The sequence below is a fragment of the Tinamus guttatus genome, unplaced genomic scaffold (genome assembly GCF_059628265.1).
Source record: "Tinamus guttatus ecotype Peru unplaced genomic scaffold, ASM5962826v1 Tinamus_guttatus_pri_ptg000599l, whole genome shotgun sequence".
Taxonomy (NCBI): domain Eukaryota; kingdom Metazoa; phylum Chordata; class Aves; order Tinamiformes; family Tinamidae; genus Tinamus; species Tinamus guttatus.
In genome coordinates this window covers 2,666,163-2,689,228 of record NW_028289133.1, presented here as the reverse complement: position 1 = coordinate 2,689,228, position 23,066 = coordinate 2,666,163, and the positions used below count along the sequence as shown (strand labels likewise).

Sequence of the window (23,066 nt, the reverse complement as noted above, 5' to 3'; positions counted from 1 at the left end):
TGCAGGTGAGCTGGCACGGGCAGGCCTGCTTGACCTGAGTCCCCATCCCTCCCCAAGGAGGGAATCTGGCACTGCATTGCGCCAAAGAAACCTATAAACTTAGAGCTTATTTCTTAATATTGCACCTCGTTCTGAATTTGCCAAGGATCTTCAGGGCAGTAACTCCATGAGCTGTAATAGCTCATGAGCCAACTGCAAAGCTATTGCCAACCAGTTTAAAATTCCATGATAAATTATTGCCCTGAGGGGCAATTTTCTTAAATTGATACCTTTTATTTACTCATCATGTAACACAAGATCAAACAGTGGAAAATATTTCAAGACAAATGCAAACAAAGAAATAAAGCTGTAAGACGCAACAGATGTGTTGCACAGTGAGTTCCATTCCAGTGTCCTAAACTTGGATTTTTATAAAAATACTAATTGGGGAAATAAAAAAGCATAACCATAAAAGCTACTCCTCTGTTACTAGAGAAATAAGGACATGTTCAACATCATCTACAAGATTTATCATCCTAAATTCATATGGAAATTACCTGAATCATCTTTAGTTCAATAAAATTAATTTCAAATAACCACCAGCATTCTTCCCTTGATTTTTAAACTGTGAAACCATCATATAATCCATTGAAGAGCTAAAGCAAGTAACAGAACACACACTCCAAGTTCTCCTATCTATATGTTGCAATTTCAAAACTTTAACGACTTCCTTTCCTTAAAAAAATCGTTTTAGAGAAGATGTGAATAAATGTTACAGAAAAAGGAAAGACTAAAGCAAGAAAAATAGATTCCACCGAGTAGTAAGTATGAATAAAAGTATTTGGGGATAGAGGAGGTCTTAAAAGTCACAAGACCCGTCAAACCAAGGTGACCGATTAGCAAATTTTTCCAGCAAGTCAAAGTTGCAAAATAAATTTGTTTTTAAATGCCAAATATTCTTGGAAAGTCATCACTGAAGGTCACAATTCAGGCAGAAAGCCTTCATAAAAATATATTGAAGAGCAATTATAAGACAACCTTCAATCTGAGAAGCTGAAACTTTACCCATGTCCAAATAGCTCTGCATTAGTTTCTCCTTTTAAGAAAACTCAATAATTTGCTGATTTTGAACTGTATTCAAACAAAGTCTGAACATTAATCAGAACATGGGGGGAGATAGTAAGTATTTCATATGAGTTTACATATTTTTATGATGTCTACACTAAGAAAACAGAATGGCTGTAATTCCCTCAAGAGATCAGAAAAATATTTCAAGCTGCAGCATTACAGCATATTGACAGTCTGGTAACAAAAGAAACGTCCTTTTCACTGCTCCTGTGTAACTTCTTTCTGTGCACGTGCTTTTTCTTCATCAGGTTTAAGTGTAGTAGTGGATAATGAGCTCTCAGTACTGTTTAGGAGTAGCTTTGTTTCTTGGTTATTTGGATCAGTTCCTAGTGCTGTTGTTGAAATTTCATTAGGAAGAACAAGAGAAGGTAAAGACGAAACGGAAGGTATTGGCTGATCCAGCTCAGGCTGCTTAGCTGAACCCTCAGGATATGTGGTCAAGTCTTCAGGGTCCAAAGCTGTGAGATTCTCTGGGAAAGGGAAATCGTTTGTACAAATTAAAACCCATCATGCTGATGGACAGTGCTCTGGCTTCCCTATTTCTAGAATCTCTGCTTGAATGAAATACCTGAGACATTACAGATCCACAACTCCTTCCCTGATAAAATACATAGAGCAGCTGTTTACTCAGTTCTCACAAAATGCAGAATCTCTGAAGGTGCAGTAAGTTTTAGGAGGTCATGAACCATTCAGTCTGCATCATTCTTATGCTACAGATGTTTTCTTTAATAATAAATTTTACTCCTCCACTCTCCTTCTCAAAGGAAAAAGAAGCCACGCAGTGAAGAGTTTTTCCTTCTAAATAGAGGAGTTGCTGTAAAAAGACTGCAATTTTGTTTTCACGTTTGAAAATGTGGAAACAAGCCTGTAGTCAAAACATTGCCATTGATTTTAGAAATATGTACTTGTAAGCTCAGTTTAATTTGGATCATCAATATTTTCAGTTAAAGAATAAATGCCACATTTCACAACTGTATAAAAATGCCCGTTTTCATCTGTTTCTACAGCCGAATTCTACTATTTCTTCCACCTCATTTTAGCCAAAATCCCCTTGATTTTTCAGCTAAAGCTTTTTAATATTATTTCCAAAAAACTTGACACTGATGACTGAGCATGAACCAACACCATTCTAGAGATTAAGTCAGAGGTGTGTCAATCTTGACCACACTCACTTACCAAAATAACCAGTAGCTTCACTGTTAGACGTTAGATTTTCAGTTTCTCCTGAAGTGTCTGCCGTTGGCATCTTGAAGGTGGCAGAGATGTCAGATACTTTTGTCAAGTTGGTGAGTTCAGGAAATGAAATACCAGACATGTCTAGAAATCCTGAAAGAGAAACCAAACATTGCAATTCTGCTTTAGATACAGCACAAAGCACTAGATTCAAGTATGTCGTATCCAGGCAGAAGACACTCCTCACAAAAGTACTCTCCTCACAAAATGCAATAAAACAGGAATTTAAAAATATCTGCTGAAGTAGGTGGAAAGACTTCCACAGGATTCATCAACCTTAGTCACATGCAGAGTAAATGCTATAGCTCTGGAATCCACCGTAGTCAAGATCTCATACTTGTTTAAGACTTTCTTAGTTTATTTAGGTGTCCTCTAAGAAACTGCTGAGGGGAGAAGAACTATCACTAACAAAAAGGAAAACACACACACGCTCATACCTGGATCCATAACTCTTTGGACTGGAGGAGGAGTAGAAAGTGAGCTCTCTGGTGAATAACCACCCATTTCTTGATCTGTAGACTGATCCAAGCTCGTAACTATTTCAGAGTTTTCACTCAGAGAAGCAGGTGCCAATAATGGAGTCTGTAGGAAAACAGTAAGAAGAAAAAAATCAAAGTTACTTTTTATTCACCCGAAAGACTTTTCCTAGGAAAGCATTCCACCTCAGTCTCCAATTATATCAATTCAGATATAATCTGTGGTGCTAAAACTGATAATCAGGTCACTGATTAGGACAGGTTCTAATATGCCCTTTCAAAGACTGTATGATCTTAAAAGAAAAATCTATAATATTTCCTTGTATATGTATTTTATCTCCTAGCAAGAATGGGATTCTTCTAATGTCGTTCTCATTAAATGATACAGCTTCAGAACAAGAAGTATTTGGCAAAAACTATCTCAGGTCACCCAGATGAAAAAGTAACTGGAATATCTCTAATTGCATTCAAATACAATGAAGAATATGCAAGAATCTCACATGCAGATTTGCAAAAATGAGGGAACATCTCAGCAAAAAAAGATCTAACAATATCCTTCCTGTCATCTGCTCAGGATGACCAGAGCTCACTTGCCCTTCACTTAGTTCAATTTAATTCAAGCAAAATTCTATGCTGTACTCAAATATATTGTATTTTTGAATGTCCTAACAAGTATAAAGATTGATACAAATCCAGAGGACTCCCAGAAAGAAAGCTTTCTTACATACCTCTGTGTAACCATTAGTAGATGGTTCAGGAGTTCTGGCTTCTGATGACAAGGGTGAAGGTGGTTTGCTTTCTGGCTTTTTCTTTGATATTACAGGCTGTGTTGGAATTCTGTGCAAATAGCCATATCCAATACCACATCCTAAACTGCACAAACAAAGCAGAACAAGATTTGAAAAAGGTATTCTTATCAAACCCATGTTTTCAATTTTGACTCTTTAAAACAAAGAGTAACAGCATTTTGAGTACTTTATCTACAGTAAGAAAAACCTATCTGCAAAACTCAGTTTTGATTCATAAGGAGCACTTAGGGTGATACTTAGGGATATATACATAGCTCAACTTTGGCTTGATTTATTTCCAATGATCTTTACAAAATACACACTCTGACTTAATCTGATTTTTTCTTGCTCCACTGAATACTTGACTGTGAGAATACAGCCAGTAAATCTGCTGCCAGAAAAGTCAACATAAGTTTTGCCACTGGTTTCAAATCAAACAATAGATTCAGAATTCTTCATAATTCTCAGATATATTTTTTTCCTGAAAAAAAAACTTCTATGTGACAAATGTAGGAAAACAAACCTTAACTTGAAAAAGCTAAGATCAGCAATAATACTTTTAATATGAGCTCATTTACAGTAAGTGTATAACCTGTTAGCACAGTGAGCAACTGACCACTGATCAGTACCTTCCTTCTCCACCCCAAGCTCCATTGGGAGTCACAACTACCTCTCGAATGGCGTCTGCTTCAGTGTTATAAACCATCAGCTTCAGTGGCTTCCCCTCATGGGATTCAATCAGTGAAAAGAAATCCTCTGACTAAGCAAAGAAAAAATAAGAGTGAAAAACAGTTACTCGGCTCAAGTCTGTAATACAAGGGGTTGGAACTAAGTTAAGTTTTAAACAGTTTTTTTTACTTCTAAGTACAAGTGATCAATGCCAAAACCCAACAGCAGATTAAAAATCACTAGTGTAGTCTGATCTATAAGAGCAACTTATTTAACTGACAAAAAAAAAAGTAACATATATCCTAAAGTGTCTACTATAAACATCAATCTCCCAAAAGATACTATCCACATACATTTATTGTGCATAAAATTAGATTAAAAAACAAATAAATAAATACAGCGTGCCCTTAGAGGAACACATGCCCTACCTCTTGCAGAATCTGATCAGATCCAACAACGTAGTCAGTGTATGGCTGCAGACCAGCTAGAGCTGCAGGAGATGCAGGTTCAACATCCTGCAAAAGCACAACATATGTTACCAGAAAGCACAGCTCGGTGAGCTACAGAAAGATCAAAAAGGATTGTTAACTCAGAAAAAACTATAGCAGGAAAGAACATTATGGGACAAAAAAAGAAGCCTCTGAACAGTCTGTATCTGAGTGTAGCATCTTGTAAGATCTATTTTTATATATACATATATATGTATATATGTATGCATCAAGACATTACCAATTCAAAATAACATGAAGAGCTTGAGAAGTTGCCTTTACTTTAAATAAAACAAAAACAGATCAAAATTTTCCTAGGCTATTCTACTCTTTTGCTCTCCTGCAACAAGAATATTCAAATTACATAAAAAAATATATATATTGGGTGCTATTTTAAATTAAAATTACTTTGATGAAGCTTAGCCAACAGAGGCACATGCTTTGTGCATTTGCCATTGTTTCTTGCCATTAATTCCTGCCACGCACACAGGTAAATAAGCAGCCACTTGCCAGGGCAACGCTAATAGCCACTCACTACTTGTCCCTATGCAAATGGCTTTGACAAACCACTTCCAAGAGAGTTTCTTCTTGTATGTGATTTCAGCAGCATTTACTTTTATATAAAGGTTACTCCCAAAGCAATACATTTTTAAGAAATATTGTTATCAACACAATCCAGCTCCCAACTGGCTTTTATCTACAGATCCTTATGAAAACATGCCTAGAGTACCTCAAATTATGAATTAACACATCCTTGAAATGTGGCTGGAAGATTGACCAGCTAGAAGAGGAATTAAAAAACATACCAATTGTTTCAAAAAAATTAAAAAGGTTCAGATTTGATTACCAAAAGACTTTTTAACATTTACCCTCTTGCCAGCCAGAATAGACTCTAACAACCTAAAACAATGTTAGACTCTTGGAGAAGTTCTGAAATAGCAACTTAAATTCTCTTCTTGGCTCAGCAACTTGCTGGACAAGCAAAGAGTTCTGTCTCACCAGGACATGCCACACATGTTCATTGGCTCCCTGGAAGCTGCAGAACCTCACGCTGGCACCGAGAAGACCTTGCCCTCCCCACATGTTGCTGGGGATCACCTCCACTTCTCTTATTTTCATTGTTTTGATGTTATACACCTCCAGCTTCACTGGTTTTTCAACATTTGCCTTCAGCAGATCTTTCAGCATATTGTTTTCTTTATTCTGTAGAGCACAGAAAGAGGTGCATCATTAACATGATTTATAGTTTTATCTGTAATACAAAGATTTCAAGTCTGAAAGAGTCTGAAATAATAACCAATGGTAGTCAGAAGTTTAGATCCTGCCTCCCACAGTCCCAGCAATTCAACCTTTTTTTTTTTTTTAAGTCAGTAATGTCAGCTCATGAACTTTTTTATTAGTAATCTCCATTACTCACTTTCATGACATATTGTCCCACTCCTAATTACTATTAAATAACATCAGCAATATCAGACTCAACTATGTGATAGCCAGAATAAGCAGCAACATTATGTATCATGCTTCTAAATCTTTCCCTTATTCAATAATCACTTAAGAGTCATTACTATCTGACTGTGAAAGAACAGAATATTTAGGAACATTTTAAGGAACTACTGTTATTTTGGCATAGTATTAGCCTAAGTTGACTAATCTTACATTGAAATATTCCATTATAATGGCCAATTCCAGAAAGACACGCACACTAACAAAAAGCTAGACAAAACTAAGGATTTCTAGGTGGGATGTAACTAGGATGAGGTGTATGGTGAAAACCCTGAGCCTTTTAACCAAAAAAATAGATGTTAAAACTTACTCAACTCTTTTCTTTCATCACTCATGCAGGAACTGGTTTTAAAGCACACGCAGACAATGCCACGTGGCACCTTTCCCCTTGTTAATGACTTTTTTTGTTTTGTTTTATCAACTGTTGAAACAGGTTTGTTTAAATAAATTTTGAGCTCCTACCATTGACTCACAATATTCACATTGTGACCAAAAGTATGCGTAAGTGAGTAATATGATGAATGTTATGTTAAATCTAGTGATAGCTTAGTCTTTTCCTCGCATGTGAATCAAGACAACCGGAGAGAACTTTAAACATAACTAAATTTTATACTACATTTTTAATGCAACATGTGATGTCCAATATGACAGGTTTTCTCTATTGCAACACTTTATGTTCTGTCTTTCATGAGTACAATACCATATTTTATTCAGAATAATAAAATCATGAGACTTACAAGCCTAGTGTGTCCTATTGCAATAATGAAATCAAAGAAAGGTTCCAATCCTCCTTGCTGAGCTGGGGAGTTTTCTTGAACCTGCAAAGTGTACATTTTATTGTTATTGCATATTAATGTTTGGTACAGTATTAATCTTTATACTTAATTTAACATTTATTTTTGAATCTAACTAGAAATGAGGCATTGAATAAGAGATCTTGGGAAGTGATCCAGCACTGTGATTTTATTCTTACTGTGTTACTTAAAAAGCATCCAAATCAAACTGCAGAAGATGGTTTGTGAACTACTGCACAAGAAGCTGATATTTTGATGCAGAGGGCACTACACAGAATTATTAAACACTGAGCACTTTGGAGAAGAGCTTAATTTTCAAAGAGTTTGTTCATAACTTTCTTACATACTATTAATTGCTAGAGCACATTAAGAGCCCCCAGTTATACAACTTTTTCCACAAGCACTCACTACCACAATCCACAGCACACTCGAATGGGAACACCAAAGCAAATATGCTGCAAACACAAGGCTATCTACAAGTACTGGTCAAAAATAAGATCTTGACATAACTTAGAAAAGCTTTTAAAAGTCATAAGAGTCATAATGTCTCAATTTCAATATAAACAAGTGACCACAAAACAGATGCAATACAGAAATATAGAGAAAACCTATTAAAATGTAGTTCAGACATCAGTGATACAGAAATTATGTAAATACATACAGGGTATATGAGAACGTATCCATTTAGTAGTATGCTAACAAAGCAACATAGTATGAACAGAGTCATTGCAAACATGCTAATGATTTGCATTAGTTGTGAATTTACTATTGCTTTTTTGCAAATCCAGCAATAGAGCCCATAAGCTGTAACATACTTGAGGAGATCTGAAAGCCATCCCACACTTTAAATACTGATTTACAACCTGGACATCATCTAAACTAAGAAGTTCATGGCTAGTAAATTCCACCCCAGGAGCTACACATATCTTATAGCACTTTGGCAACATTATAATCCTTTCTTATAATCAGTAACTTTCACCACAGTCCTAAATTGCATCAATGGCAAGCAGCCAGTTTGTGCTGAATCCACCTAAAGGCAAAACTCCCAGTTCTAAATCAAGTGAAAGAAGCCTTTCAGTGAAAACTATCAGGAAATTTGTGTTCAAGGACTGAAATGTGTGCTCAAGGATCAAACTGCACACACGAAGAAATGAATAAAAATTATTGTGTGCCAATAGTTTATGGAGTTCAGAGGATTTGTTGAGCATGTGCATAAAATCCATGCAGATTTCCATATGAAGTTGTCAGCAACACCAAACTCAGTATTTCGTGTCAGAATGACACCATATTGGAAGTGCTGTTATATAAGTTCCCTGGCGAAAAAAATGAAGACGGCATCTCCTGCACACTGTAGGTCATGAAAATCTTCAACCACCTTCCAGTACTGACAGCTTAACATAAAAGAAGGAAGTGTTTCATGGCCTATGGATTTTCCTGATTAATTCATTTGAGGGGATACAAGAAGCAGATTACTAAGGATATTGGTGCCCTGAACACAGCTGGCTTAAGAGTACCCTTAATACACACAAGTGGATGAGCAGAGAGCAGTGGATGTAGTTGACTCCAGTAGGCTTTTTGGCACTGTCTCCCACGGCATCCTCACAGACAAGCTGATGAGATACAAGCTGGATAAGCAGTGAATGAGATGGACTGAAAACTGAGGGCTCAGGGTTGTGATCAGTAGCATGAAGTCCAGCTGGAGACCAGTCACCTGCAGTGCCTCCCAGGGAACCAAAACAGAGCCAGTAAACTTAACCTCTTCATGGATGACCTGGATGACGGGATGAGGGCACCCTCAGCAAGTTTCCTGATGACACAAAGCTGGGAGGAGAGGCTGATACCCAAGAGGCTCATGCTGTCACTCAGGGACCTCAGCAGGGTGGACAGAGGGACAGAGAGGAACCTCATGAAGTTCAGCACAAGAAAGGACTAACTGCAAACACCAACATGGACTGTAGGCTGATCTGCTGGAAAGCGGCTCTGTAGAAAGGGACCTGGGAGTCTTACAGCATATTCCTTTTCCATAAAAAAGGTCACTTCCCTGTGAGATGGGGCTGCACACTGAAGCAGGCTGCCCAGGGAGATTGTAGAGTCTCCAGAGATATTGAAAACCTGCTTGACTACAGTCCCATACAACCTGCTTGAAAAAAAACTGTGGTTAGGGCAGACGACCTCTAGAGATCCCCTCCAAACCACAGCTATGTTGTGATATTTCTTGTGATACCGAGAAACACGAATTGCCGAGAAGATGGAAAGCAACACCTAGCAACAACATCCCTGCTCTCGCATAGAGAAGAAAACAACCGAGAAAGCGACAAGATCTTCTGTGCAACAACGCGGCAGCCCCTCGGGACAGCAGCGGGTGAAGGCGCGAGGCGGCGCCGGGCGGCCCGGCCGCTCCTCCCCCGCCACCGTGGCAGGGCGCGGGGCTCGGCCTGCCCGGGCCGCCCGGTGGCCTCCTGGCCCGTCGAGACTCACCCCGTGTACGTGGAAGCCCTCGGCGCCGCCGTCGGGGCCCTCGGAGCTCAAGCCCAGCCCCATGCCCGCCGGCGAGGCGGGACCGGAGCGAACCGGCCCGGAGCGGGGCGAACCGGGTCCGCACGGGACGGCGGCTCCACGCGCACCCGCCGCAGGCCAGAGCAAGCGAGCACCGAGCAGCGCGCCCGCTGCGGCGCACGGAGCGCGGAGGTGGGCGCGCCGCTGAGCGGCCTGGCGGGCTGCCAGCCTATGGGGGCGCGCGGCGCGGGGACGCCCTTAGCGACGGGGCGGGCGCGGGCCTTGGAGGCCTCAACGGTCCGAGGCGGGGGGAGCCCCGGGCCGCGGCGCCGCCGCCGCCTCTTCCCGCCTCGGAGCCGCTGCCATGGCCGCCTCTCAGCCCGTGGTACCGAGGGCGGGAAGCGAGCGAGGGAGGGGAGCCGCTTCTAGGCGGTCCGAGTCGCGGCAGGGCCTGGCTGGGCCGCAGAGGGGGCTGCGAAGGGCTTGAGCTGCCGCTGCCTCCTCAGAGGAGGCTGCCCCCATCTCACCGTAGAACCGGGCGGCTGGGACCCTGTGTGGGCAGCTCGCAGCGAAGGCGCAGGCGGATTCTGCCTTACTGCTAGAGCCTTGAGGCATTTTTTGGTTTGGGGGAGAAAAAAAAGAAGGAAAAAGCTCCATTTTTAAAAAATTAATTGATTTCTGAAATGTGTGCCCTCAACGAATCTCTGGGGAGAAATTGAAAAAAACCCAACCAACCAACAACAAAAAAAGCCCCACACCTGACTGCTATTGTGTAGAGTATTTCCATTGCTTTAGTGTATCCTTTCTAGCATTACATATTTAACACATTTTAGAAAGAAAAAGTGCTTCTCTTCTGTGCCCTCCCTCCAGGCATATATTGTATATTACGCTCAAGAAAAATATTTCCACCAGCTGAGGCAATTTGCGGAGTTAGAGCTTAAGAAGCAACTCAATGACCCAGTGTTGCTGTTTTTCAAGGCATTTGGGAGCCTGTGTTTAGGTAATTATTAAACAGTGATATTTACATTCACCTTGGATTTCATAGGTGTACTACTCTGTGTTTAATTTTCCTTCTGTTTCTGCCTTTCATACATAGTTGGAAAAGTTCTGAAAGATTTTTGGAATATTAATAATACTTTGAACTCTTTTTATATTAACATAAAGAGATTAAAGTATCTGTTTTGTAAAACTAACTAGTAATAACTGCTTTCGCTGCTGAGATGTATTTTTTTTTCAAATGAGGAAATATGATTTCAACCACATAATTTTTAGGTTTCAAGGGTGATGTATAAAGACAAAAGAGGAAGAAGAGTTGCTTTTCTCTATCTGATATCATTGCTTCCAAGTGAAACTTAAATTCTCTCTCATTCCAATGTTTTTTTTTATGCCTGAGAACCATACACACTGGCTGATCTTTCTCCAAAGAAAGATGAGAATCTCAAGATCCCTTTTAAATAACCTTTTTCCAGTGTTATCTGTAAGATGGTATTGCAGATCTGTGCATCATTTTCACTGAGCAGATGGTATAGGCAGAAGTACACAAGTGTTCAGAAAAATCACATTAAATATGTTCTGTGTTTCCTGCTAGATGTATCTGGGAGTCTAAGCCATAATTAAAGCTTTTTTAAATGACTTGGAGGTTCCTCGGAGCATCATTTCTAACAGATGGACCAATGAAGAACTGCAGTGCTCACTGCCTTGCCATTGCATTTCTAAAAATAATAGAAATTACTAGTTTTCCTTTCTTCAAAGATAATAAAAGTAGATGCTAGAGAAGAAAGTCTGCTCGTAGTTTGAAATAAGTACCTAGGAAATTTATAATGACAGCAAAAAAAGGCTACAGGAATTATTTGCCTTCATGGTCATTGTGGACAGTGGTGAGGAAGTTCTCATGTCCAAACGTTTCCCTGTAGGAGGCTCATCAGGGGACCTGTTCTAAACTGAGGTGAAGGTACCAGGGTGTGGACAAAATGAAAAATAATAAAAATAAATTAGAGAATAAAGATGAAAATAATTGGATGATACTCACCCCATCATTAGAGAGGAACTCTACTGAGAGTAGTAGATACTAGCAGTTATATTTAGCTTCCTGCTCTTGGGCCCCAGGTGACTTAAATAGTTGCAAGTGTAATGCTAAATTATTAAATAAGATTGTAGTAGAGGTTTGGAAGGGGAGGCTTGTAGGCCTCTGTCAACAAAATAATAGAAACTGTAGTAGATAATAATTTCAGAGGATACTACAGCAAGTATTTTTATTCCTGGGAAGAATCAATGTGTTTTCCATAAAGGGGTGTCCTGTCTCACAAATCTATTTGAGTTCCTAAAGAATTTAACAAACATATAGAGAGGGAGTGATCCTGGTTGCTTAGATTTCCCAAAGTGCTTCAGAGGCTTTTAAAGAAACTAAGTAGGCAGGGAATGAGAAAAGGAGGCTCTTTAGGTAAGAGATTAAAAGATAGGAACCTGATAAATTATAAGTTTTGGAAAGTTTGTCCGTGGATTTCTGCAAGAATGCAGTTAGACACCTCTTTTCATCATACTCTGAACAGTGTGGAAAAGGGGTAAGCAGTGAGATGATGTGCTAGCAATATGCCTTTATTCTGAATGCTAAAAATAAGGAACCATTGAAGAATTGCAGAAGGATCTTAGATGATTAAGTGAGCAGTAAAACTGTAGATAAAATTAAGCGTAGAGAAACATAAGGTGACATATAGCAAAAAAAAATAATAATAATACCACATAAGAAATGTTGGTTTCTGAGCTGTTCATCAACAACCTAAGTGAGGTGTTGGGTTTAGAAAATGTCAGTTCAGAGATCAGCAATAACCAAAAAAGCAAAGCCAATATTAAGGACTGCCAGGAAAAGAATGGAGACAAATGCATATAGAGTACTTTGTTAAATTCCTCTATAAACCTAGAGTTTTTCCACATTTTGTCCTCACCTTACAAAAAATAAAAAAGGAATAAATAAAAATTAGAAATAGGGCAGATTGAAAAAGGAAAGCAAGAATGAATAAAGGTATCACTAGTTACCATATGTGGAATGATAAAGCAAAAATTTGCTCTAAAACCATTAGTGACATGAAGAGGGTAGTTAGGGATTTTGAGTATTATCTCTTTTTCAGTTTAAGAAGAAGGAGAAGGGAGTACAAGGGCACAGGTTCAAAGTAAGCAGGAGGAGGTGGATCTTCATAGAAGAAGTAGTTGAGCTCTGCAAGTCCTTGCTGCAGATGCTGCGAGTTAGTGTTGAGCCAAGGAGAGATTTGACAAATTAATCAAAGGAGAATTTAGAGGGGGCAGCTAAATACACAGAAACAACAACAACAACAAAAATGTTCAAACTGAAACTAGCTGAAGGCTGGGAGAGTTTATCCTTTATACTTTCTGTTAGTCTTAGTCTACACAAAGCACTTGCTCAGAGCTGCTGTTGCTGAAGGGTGAGCTAGGCCTGATCCCACACAGCACTTCTTGTTTTGGTGCTCATATCTTATATTTCTTGAGTATTCCATATCATTTACAACTCCATGTATTACAAAACTCTCATGGAAATGGGATTTTGCTATGCGTCAGAGTTCGTCTGTACAAATCACTTTTTTATTTTTTAAAGAAAGTGCTAATAACATCAGAATCAACAAAACATCTGCAATGTCTTTGCAGGTCAGATACAAGATGCCATCCTGCAACTGGAAAATGTTAGAAAGAACCACTCCGATGTGTCATTGGGCTGTCTTTTGGCACTCATTTGTGCACACAAGAGGTGTAAAAATATAGGTAGAATTTCTTTTCCATGATTTTAGATATTATTTGGCACAGATTTCTAACAACTAGGAACTTGATATATTAGTCCAGTGTTTCATCCACTAATCCAGATTAAATTAAGATCTATAGAACAAAAGAAATGCACATTTAATTTTGTAAACATGGGTATGTTTTAAGTACTGTTATCAATTATGACTGTATTGCCTAATTCAATAAATAGAGTACTACCAAAAATAGTATTGCTCTCTGTAAAATTGCCCTGGAAAGGTCTTTTGTAGCAGATTTTTTTTTCTTCAGAAAATAACTGTTCACTTTTATTGAAGGCTCAAAGCAGTTCTTGCATGTTCAGATTGTCTGTTTTTAATGATGTAAGAGACTTAAAGACTTTAAGGAAGTAAGAGACTAATAAATTATAAAACCACAAGCATTGCATAAGACAATTTGTAGTAATCCTATTATGAAATTCTCATGAAGAAAAGTCACAGATAGATTTTTTTTTTAATGTAACTTAACCGAGGTAGACTCTGCACTGTGTTAAAGATTTATTTTGACAAGTTCTGTGTGTGTTTCCAGAATATCAGCACAAGAGCATTTCAGACACTAGAAGAAAACTAATTAGTAGCAATAACTGTTTTCTTGTATCATGGCTGACAAATTTGAGGTATAGAAAAATCCTGAAATGCAGAGAAGTCACAGTGCAAACTAGATTGACCCACTGTTCAGCAGCAGTTAGATGGAAGAGTTACATTCCATATCAGTGGAGAATTATGTGTTTATTTTCAGTATGTCCTTGTGCAAAAATAATTCCATTTTAAAAGATATAACTTCTAAAAGAGAAGAGCTTATTAATTTAATTTCCAATCTAGCAAATGCCAGTATCATTGAATAATTTTGTTTTTAGTAGTGCCAGCAATCTGCTGTGTTACCTACACGTGTAAGAGTTCCAAGGATTAGGATACTTGTTTGACTTGGCTTGATTTGACTGTTTTTATTATTCTTGTTTAATATTTGACACATTTAACACATTGTTTTTTTTTCTTTGAATATTTTCTTTTTAGATCTTGAAGCTATTTTTGAGTTGAAAAGCAAATTAAAGGAAACAAGGAAGAATGGAAGAACTAATGAATTATATTATGCAGGAATGTTTTTATGGTTAATAGGTAAAAATGATAAAGCACTTGAATACATTGACAGAATGCTGAAAATGTCTTCTGAATCTAGACAGGTAGTGTATACAAAGTAGTTCACCCATAGGAAGACAGAATTTCTCATGATTTAAAAAGTAAAATGAGATTGTCAGACTTTTAGTCAAATATAGTGAAATATAAATATGCAAATTTATAATGTATATATGGTTGTTCTGTTTACTGTAAAATCTGGAAAGTCCATTGATTTCTTTTTAATGGTTGTTGGTCTTTCCTTACCTGTGGACTGGTGAGGAGGAATATTTAATTCTTTTAGTGTGGAAGAAAAAGTGGTTTATATGTTTTCTATGAAAAGCAAATGCAGCAATAGTGAACAGGTGGTAAAACTGTTTCATCAAATCAGATTATATTTGGCTGTAGTGTTGGAGTTACGTTGATGCTAGAGGCAAAGACTTTTAAATTATAAAGCTTTATGAACAGGTTTTACAGACTACTCCACTAAGAGGCAAAGCCCAATCTTATGAGGAAACAGTATGAGGAGTTTAAGAAGTTTCCAGTCTTTTCTTTCTGGGTATCCTTTCACAATTTTTCTTCCCTCATGCTTCGTATTATACAGTAAAAAGTTACCAGAGACAAGGGGTGATTGTACAGAAAATGGACTCAGTTGTGCTACTGTTTTTCAAACTCCTTCATGTGTTCACAAGATAAAATTCCTATGCGATATAAGTAGCATATTGATGTTCAGAGGTTACAAAAAAATAGTTAGGTCTTTCCAAAGCTCAGAGTGCAACTCAGTTTAGTAGAGCAGTGTAGCATAAAGTGTTTTCAATAGTGTTTCTTGTCTTGTTGCTCAGATTATGAAGACCAAGAATTTATCTTTTTGCTCAATTACTGTGCCAGTGCTATCAAAACTGCCAGGGTTGGTAGGTGAAGGTGTTTCCCATACAAACAGAACTCTTGGAACTATTCCATCGTTTAAGCTCTGCTGCTCAATTAAGTAGCCCTGCAAGTTAATTCCTTTGATACCAGTTGAGCAGTAATGCAGTCATTAGTAAACTGGAGCCACTCGAAGGGTGGTTGGATTAATATTGCAAGAAAAAAAAACCAAAAACCAAAACCTGTCAAAAGTACTACATACATAAAAGCAAATCCTGTCAATAATTTCCTAGAATAGTAGTGTATTCACACAAATTTTTTAAGCCTGGGATTCAGATAATCTAGATGCAGATTTTTTTTTTTCTTCTTTAAATCTATGCTTACATTCAAGTGTCTCTGTGAGCAAGGTGTCTAAAAGCTTGATTCAGTTGCCCATGCAGAGGTGTTTGGTGCCTTTCCAGATCCTCTGTCCCTCCTGGCCTCTAGCTGATGCTTCAGAGGAGAATGGGTCTCCTGTAGGCCCTGTGGGGAAGTGCCTGATGTTCTGAGGCGCTTTAAGCAGGAAGAGAAGCTCAGGTTTAAGTTCCCCAGAGAGTATGAAAAGTTGCTGAGGGAATGCAGGTTTATACTTCAGTGTGAGCTGATTAACTCTCTAGTCCTCATTGACTGTATTGGCTGGATCTTCATTTTAGTGGAGGCTTAGACAGCTACCTCGCACGTAGTAACCTAGTTTTAGCTGTCTTAATTAGTGAGCTGATTTCCATCACAGATGCTAAGTGGGTATAAAATATATAAATGCCTTGTATATAACATGTTTATTATGATGTCAGAAACAATATGAATTGTATTAATATTTTATTAATAAACTGCTATATGTTTGCTTTACAATACAAGATACTAAAAAATGGCATATGCCAGTGCACTAAACTGTTTTAAAAGTTTAGTTTAAAATATCCATAAGAATTTCTGTGTGTTTATTATTTTATTTAACATAGTAGACATAAGTATATATATATCTGTGATTAGCATTTTATGTGATAGTCTGTGTGCTAGAACTTAAGAGTCAATATTAGTCCTCCTTCATGCCATTAGCTAAGTATGATTTTGTAGCCCATAGGATATGTAGGATATGTACTTCTGTCATTGTACAAAAGTTTTATGCTTTTTACATGCAGATTTATATTGATTCTACAAATAAAAATGTTTGAATGCAGTGGCTAACTTCCTTCTCTGATGTTGTTTGGAAATGTTTTAGTCTTTTCTCAGAATCCAGGTGACGTTGCAGAGGAAGTTTAGGTGGCAGTTCACATGTTTGACTAAGATCATTTGGCTGAGAACTTATGGATTTCCTTAGTGAAAAAATACATTTGTGTCAAGAAAAAACTTTCAGGAAAGATATTTTATTATTATGCTGTTTTAGGTATTGGAATAGGTGGCAGCAGGTGCTTCTTTATTTTTGTGTGTTTTATGCTTTTTAATCAAAAATTGGAGATACTTTGATTTTGGAGGAGAAATTACGATTTAAAAAAAAGGTATTTCAGGCAAAGTATTTTAATATATGTTATGATGCCTGTTAATCAAACTAATCTGATCTTTTCTTCCATTCCAGGGTCTTGTGCTTAAAGGGTGGATATATCTTACATCCAACAAACAGAATGCTGTTAAGAAATCTATTAAATACTTTGATGAAGGGATGCAAGACACTAGTGACATACTTGGAGTTATGGGAAAGGTAAAGTTTTTGTGCGACTTCATTTTTTTATATTTTTAAATCAATAGTTATGGCATTTCATATATGACTGATAGAGCAGAGAATTCTCCTCCTTTGGTGACAAGTCATAGCCTTGTAAAGTTCTTTTCTATTCTTTAGGGATATTAAACTCGATTTGTAGTGATGTTTCAAATACCTAAAAACAAAGTAAGTACCTAATAAGCAGGACCCAAATTCTATCAATTATGAATTTCTCCTTTCCTTGCCCTAACCATGCAAGTGAACAGGTGGTGTAAGGTCAAAGGCTTCTGACATTTACCCACCCTCTATTCATTATGAATTTGTTTGTCTATAGACAATTCAAAAGCCTAGAATTTAACATTATTCTTTGCCAAGTGCTTGCCAGTTCAAGTAACACAGCAGAGGATAATGAACTTGCAGTTTAGCAGTTCTTTATTGGTATTGTCGTTGATTAAAATTACTGATTTTGGAGTTTAATGGGATGGTTTTTGTTTCTTCTACAGGCAAGATATTTTATGATGCAACAAAATTATTCAGCTGCTCTGGAAGCTGTTAATCAAATAATAGTCACCTTCACTGATTTCATACCAGCACTGATTCTCAAAATGAGGTTGTTTTTGGCTCAACAAGACTGGGAACAAACTTTAGAAACTGCTGAAAGGTAGGAGATAACTTAATAGAAGTATCACTTTCTTTTATACATATTGCATAATTCTTTTGAATTGTTACTTTTATTTCTGGAGATGTATTTATAGGGTTATGTAGGTTGGAAGGGACCTCCAAAAGACATCCAGTCCAACCTCCTGCTCAAAGCACATGCAGCTACAGCAGGTTATTTAGGCCTTTTTCCACTTGAGTTTTGAATATCACCAAAGGTGGAGAGTTCAGATCTCTGCTGCAGTGCTTAACTACCCATAAGTCAAGCACTACTCTTGTACCTACCCTTATAGCAAGTCAGAATTTCCAGTGTTCTAAATTGTGCCCAATATCTCTCTTTTTTCCGTACATCCCTGAAAAGACTTTATTTCTGTCTTAGGTAGTTGAAGACAGCAATAAGGTTTTCCCTTTGTCTTCTTTCCTTAAATGGAACAAACCCCACTTTTCCAGCCTCTCCTCATATGTGCCAGCTCATATGTGCCAGGATCAGGTGATCATCTTTCCTGTGCTTTGCTGTACTCATTACAGTGTGTCTCTCCTGAGCTGGGGAGCCCAAGACTGGATCCAGTACTCCAGAGATGTAGTCTAAAAACTGCCAAATAGGGGGGGAAAGTCACTTTCCTTGATCTGCTGGCTGCATTCTGACTGTTCTGTGTTAGGCTTCCTCTGCTGTAAGGGCTCACTGCTGACTCACATTCAGTTTCTTTGTGAGGACTCCCAGATGCCGTTTTTTTCTGCAAAACTGTTCTCTAGCCCATTGATCCTCAGCCTTTGCAGTTGCTTGGAGTTATTCCATCCCAGATGCAGGACTTTACATTTCTTTTGTTGATCTTAATGAACTTTCTGACAATTCACTTCTCCAGCCTGCCTAGCTCTCTCTAAAGAGCAATCTTTGCCTCTAGCATCTCAACTGCTCCTGTTAATTTGAAACCATCCACAAATTTACTGGGGGTACCCTCTATCTCATTGCCTAGGTCACTGGTAGAGATGTTGAATGGTGTGGACTGGAAGCCTGCCACTAGTAACTGGCCACAAGTTGGGCTTTTCACCACTGATCAGCACCCGAGTCCTCCTGTCCACTTATGCCTGGATACCCAGCCCATATCTCAGCATATGGGGACACCCACAGTCTTGCTACTGCCTGGACACGCAGACGTGGAGCTGCAGCAGCTTTGCCTCTATTGGGCTAGCAGATTCCTGTAACAAGCTTAACCACGGGCCAGGGCCTAGGCAGCAGCACAGACATTTGCCTGCAACACTTACAAAGAGCAACTCAAAATGACATGGGTTGGCTCCCTCATCGCTCCCATGTGTATGTCTTCTGGTCCAATTTTAGTCCAATTGCCTGAAGTACTTCCCAAAGGTGTATTCCTCTCTGGTAGACAGTGTTGCATTCCTGCAGACTCTGTTAATATGCTCAAGGAACTAGGAAGCCGGTGAAAACTGAGACAGAAAAAGCATTGAATACCTCTGTCCTTCATCACTAGGCCTTCTCTCACAGTGGGCCCACATTTTCCTTAGCCCTTCCTCTCTTTGCTGCAAACGTATTTATAATAGCCCTTATTGCTCTTCATATCCCTCCAGTTTCAAATCCTGCTGAGCTTTGGCTTTCATAACTCCATCTCTACATACTGAAGCATCCCTAATGTCATTTCTCCTAAATAGCCATCTCTGCTTCTGTGTGTTTCATTCTTTTTTTTTTTTTTTTTGAGCTCAGTCAGGATTTCCCTGTGCATCCATGCTGTCCTTCTGTCAGATTTGCTCAAATTTCTGCTTGTTGCAGTAGACTATTCTTGCTTTTTAAAGAATCAACCAGCTGTCCTGAACTCCTTTTGCCCTTTATTACAGTTTTTTGGACTCATTATTTAAGAGCACCTTAACATATTTCAAACACTTTTCTCAGATAGTATCTCAAAACTGATCTGTTTCTTGACATTTAGGCCTAGTTTTACGGTAGCGAGTCAGTGATGTTTGGCATTTGTCTCTGATAATTCAAATTATCCACTGCTTTAGGGACCCAATTATGGCCATTCTTAGTTTATCACCAAGGAAAACTTAGAAACTTTAACTTTTAACTTAAAACTTAGAAAACAAAAGCAGAAATAATCTAAATTTATAGACACTGTACTCTGTTTGCCTATATAGAACTTGTCTTTAACCTATAACTGTTTTCTTAGAATCCTATGCAAAGATGGGGCCAATATAGATGGACATCAGACCCTTACTGTAAATTACCTTTCAAGGCTTGGCAAATTGGATTCTGTAAGTATTATTGAACATTTTGCCAGTATATGAAATACAAAACTGAGACACTAGATTTTTATATTCCTTAGAATTTTTCAACATGTTTTTCTACAAAGCAGTACGAAATGCATTTAACCACTGATAACATCTAAAATGTCATAAAAATTCAAAAGTATGCATATATACACTGGTGCTCTATGATGTCAGGGTCATTCTCTTTTAACAGTTTGCACAAAAATTAGGTTTGAGGGTTAGGTTCACTTGTTTCAGCCTCTGCCTCACCTCTCATTTTTGATTACTGAAATGCAAGCAGTAACTTAGGTGGCTGTCCAAAAGCCTGTTCTAGTGCAACTGCCTGTCACTGCCTGTTTTGCATTAACAAATGATTTCTGCAGTTAGCAGCAGTATGTGATGGCAGATTTACAATATTTAAAACTTTCAGCATTTTATTCTAGAAAATATATTCAGAGAAGCTACATACCATATGGTTAAACTATGCCTACTTGGTTAAACTATGTTGATAATGGAATTCTAATCATCATTGAAGAAACTTACTCCTTACTGCAAACATTCCTATTTGTGTAGTTTGTTTATTACTATGGAATAGTAGTAGTATGGAATAGTAATAAAGCTACTGAACAAAAATTATAAAAGGGTTATACATCTTGACTACTGACTGACTGATTGAACATCTTGCCATTCTCTATATAACTGCCAGCACAAAACTGTTCAATTTATTTCAGTAATCTAAAATTGTGATCTATATGCAAAAAAAGAATATCAATAAAACTTTATGTAAATAATAGTATCTGAAGTATTCGAATAACTCTGAAGCAAGTATTGTGTTAAAATTTCTTCTTCAGGCTTCCCTTCAACTAAGAGATTTTATTTATTCTCTGAAAACTAAGGAACCTCAAAATGCAGAAATTCATCTTCAAAAAGCACGGGTAGTTAGTAGATTGGTGAGTGTATTTTTGTTTGAAAACTGTTAGCAATTTGGGGTGTGATTCGTCTGTCTAAACAGAGCCAGAGGCAGTAAACTAAGATATCTCAGATATAGTGTATATATATTGGCAAAGAAACTTCTGCTTTTTATGTGTGAAATACCTAAGCTAATTCTAAGAAAAAGATATTTTCTAGTTTGTCTATTTTTCAGTTGTAAAATAATTTTTGCCATTCATAGAACAGTAAAAACTTTTAAAATGTATTTTCTAGCATGGTTAAGAGTGTGTTTACTCTAGATTTTATGCCTGAAGTTGATTTTTACCCTTTGTGTTGAAGTAAATGCTTAGAAAGGTTGTTTACTTTATTTGGCTCTTCATTGTGTGTTTTCAAGAAGAAAATGATGTCACTATTGAAGTAAATTTTACTGTTCTTACTGATCTTAGAGGTGTTACATTTTATTTGATTTTTGAAATTTTTAGCAAATTATAGTTTGCCTAAGTTTACCTTCTTTGTTTTAAATTTAGCATTTTCTGTGAAACGTCCTTTTGTGTATTACTTGATTTTGCTATCCATTTTCAGTAGACCTTGTATTGTGAACTTTCGTTTTTAGTGTGGAAAGAATCAGCAAATCTTGCAGCAAATATATGGATTTATTGAGTATTCATATGCTGAGTTGGCATCACCAGATGCATGTTTTGCTAATGAGCTGGGATATCAACTAATTCTTCAGGAGAGGTGGAAAGATGCTTCTGTATGGTATAGAAGAGCCATGGAGCTAGATGAAAATAGCATTGATGCAATGACAGGTAGTTTTTTTCCCCCCCTCACCCCACCTAAGTGTGGTTATTTAAATCTCTTTGGAACTGAAGCTCTCTGTTTGAAAAGTGCTAGTATATTGTGGATGCCACTGAAAACAAATACTATTCTAATAAACAGGCTTCCTCATTAATTCAAACTTAAAGATATTACTAGATGAATACATCCTGGTTGAGATAGTAATCTTCGTCTTTTTATATTGGCCTGCACTCACAACCCTTTTATACTCCTTGAATGTCCCAAAGGGATTTCTAGGTGTCCTAAAAAAGCAACTGAGCAGCCTAATATCATCATGACAACAGAACTGGAAACTAAAATACTTGTTTCTACTAAGTGGCATGTGAATCACCTGTTTGGAACCTCCGTCCTACAGTACAGTAAAACAATCAGCAAGAACACGTTTATAAAAACCAAAGCATTGCTTACATAAGAGCAGCTTATTTTTGTCTGTAATGTTTCAGAATGTTTATACATGTTCTGTTGTATTCAGACTGCTTTCAGCTGTTGTGCAAAAGATGTTCTTCCTTCCCCAGAGGCAGTGAGGATAAGTCTGCTTTGAGCAGCTGAATACCTTCTCCTGAGGCACTGCTCTTCTCATTGCAGAAGTGTCAGACCTGGAGACCTGCTGTCACTGTCACGGTCACCTTTACAGGGAAGGGAGCGAGGAACTGGCAGAGTGTTGGCCTTGTGGCCCTATGCCTGTCCCAGAGCTAGGAGAGGTTGCTCCTGCTGTCAATATAGTTTTGTACAGTGTGGTCCTTCAGTGTTGCTTGAGTAAACAGAGTTTGGGAGCTTCAGCTGTAAAAACCTGCATTCCTCCAAATGGGCCGTTATCTTTGAAGCACTTAGAGTTAACTCTGAACTTAGAGTGCCTTTTCACTTACTGCGCACGACTAACCATTTTTTTTTCCTCCTCCCTCATTTTAGAGTGACTTTTTTTAAACAAGATTAGCAAAAGCATTCACTTTTGTCAAGTTATTTTCTTTTTCTTTTCGCACTTCAACATAGTTTTCCTTTTTTTCTTTTTTTTTTTTTTTTTTGGAAGGATCTTCTGTTTGAACTTTCGTTGTCTTATATCTATAGAGGTTTTAGGCTTCCCATGAGACAACTTGCAGAGAAGGTCAGTAAATACTACAGTAATGTTTAGCAATGTATTTTCTCTACAGGACTTCATCTTTTCCACAAGCAATCTTGTGTTTTTTGTGTATTTACAGACATTTCTCTTCAAGATAGAAATATTTCACAAGAACCAAGGTGGTTTATGTTTCTAACTGAAAGTGCTGGGACCCAATCTGTTTAAACATAGAAAATTTCCAATTGAGTATCAGATTATATCAG

The 23,066-nt window shown here is 37.8% G+C and overlaps 2 protein-coding genes across 2 annotated transcripts in view; one reads left to right on the top strand and one right to left on the bottom strand.

Moving 5' to 3' along the window:
* Positions 1–339: 339 nt before the first annotated feature.
* GORASP1 (golgi reassembly stacking protein 1) lies at positions 340–9,626 on the bottom strand. Its single transcript, XM_088534793.1, has 9 exons — positions 9,537–9,626; positions 7,002–7,082; positions 5,761–5,964; positions 4,702–4,788; positions 4,234–4,364; positions 3,545–3,689; positions 2,778–2,922; positions 2,284–2,433; positions 340–1,577 (listed from the first exon to the last, which is right to left on the bottom strand). Exons 1-9 carry the CDS (start codon positions 9,597–9,599, stop codon positions 1,306–1,308), a joined length of 1,278 nt encoding a protein of 425 aa, XP_088390919.1. The 5' UTR covers positions 9,600–9,626; the 3' UTR covers positions 340–1,305.
* Positions 9,627–9,918: 292 nt separating this feature from the next.
* The window catches only part of TTC21A (tetratricopeptide repeat domain 21A), a 31,325-nt gene continuing 18,177 nt past the window's right edge, over positions 9,919–23,066 (top strand). The window contains exons 1-10 of the mRNA XM_088534758.1: positions 9,919–9,939; positions 10,350–10,546; positions 12,723–12,735; positions 13,217–13,325; positions 14,372–14,538; positions 16,944–17,066; positions 17,570–17,727; positions 19,901–19,985; positions 20,831–20,929; positions 21,523–21,718. Coding sequence (XP_088390884.1) covers positions 9,919–9,939; positions 10,350–10,546; positions 12,723–12,735; positions 13,217–13,325; positions 14,372–14,538; positions 16,944–17,066; positions 17,570–17,727; positions 19,901–19,985; positions 20,831–20,929; positions 21,523–21,718 — 1,168 coding nt within the window. The remainder of the gene's footprint in view (positions 9,940–10,349; positions 10,547–12,722; positions 12,736–13,216; positions 13,326–14,371; positions 14,539–16,943; positions 17,067–17,569; positions 17,728–19,900; positions 19,986–20,830; positions 20,930–21,522; positions 21,719–23,066) is intronic.

Coding starts and splice junctions, on each gene's coding strand:
- GORASP1 (XM_088534793.1), bottom strand. CDS start 9,599: ATGGGGCTGGGCTTGAGCTCCGAGGGCCCCGACGGCGGCGCCGAGGGC. Junction 3,690..4,233: donor GCTTGGGGTGGAGAAGGAAG/GTACTGATCAGT, acceptor TTGTTTGTGCAG/TTTAGGATGTGGTATTGGAT. Junction 2,923..3,544: donor CTACTAATGGTTACACAGAG/GTATGTAAGAAA, acceptor GTTTTCCTACAG/ACTCCATTATTGGCACCTGC.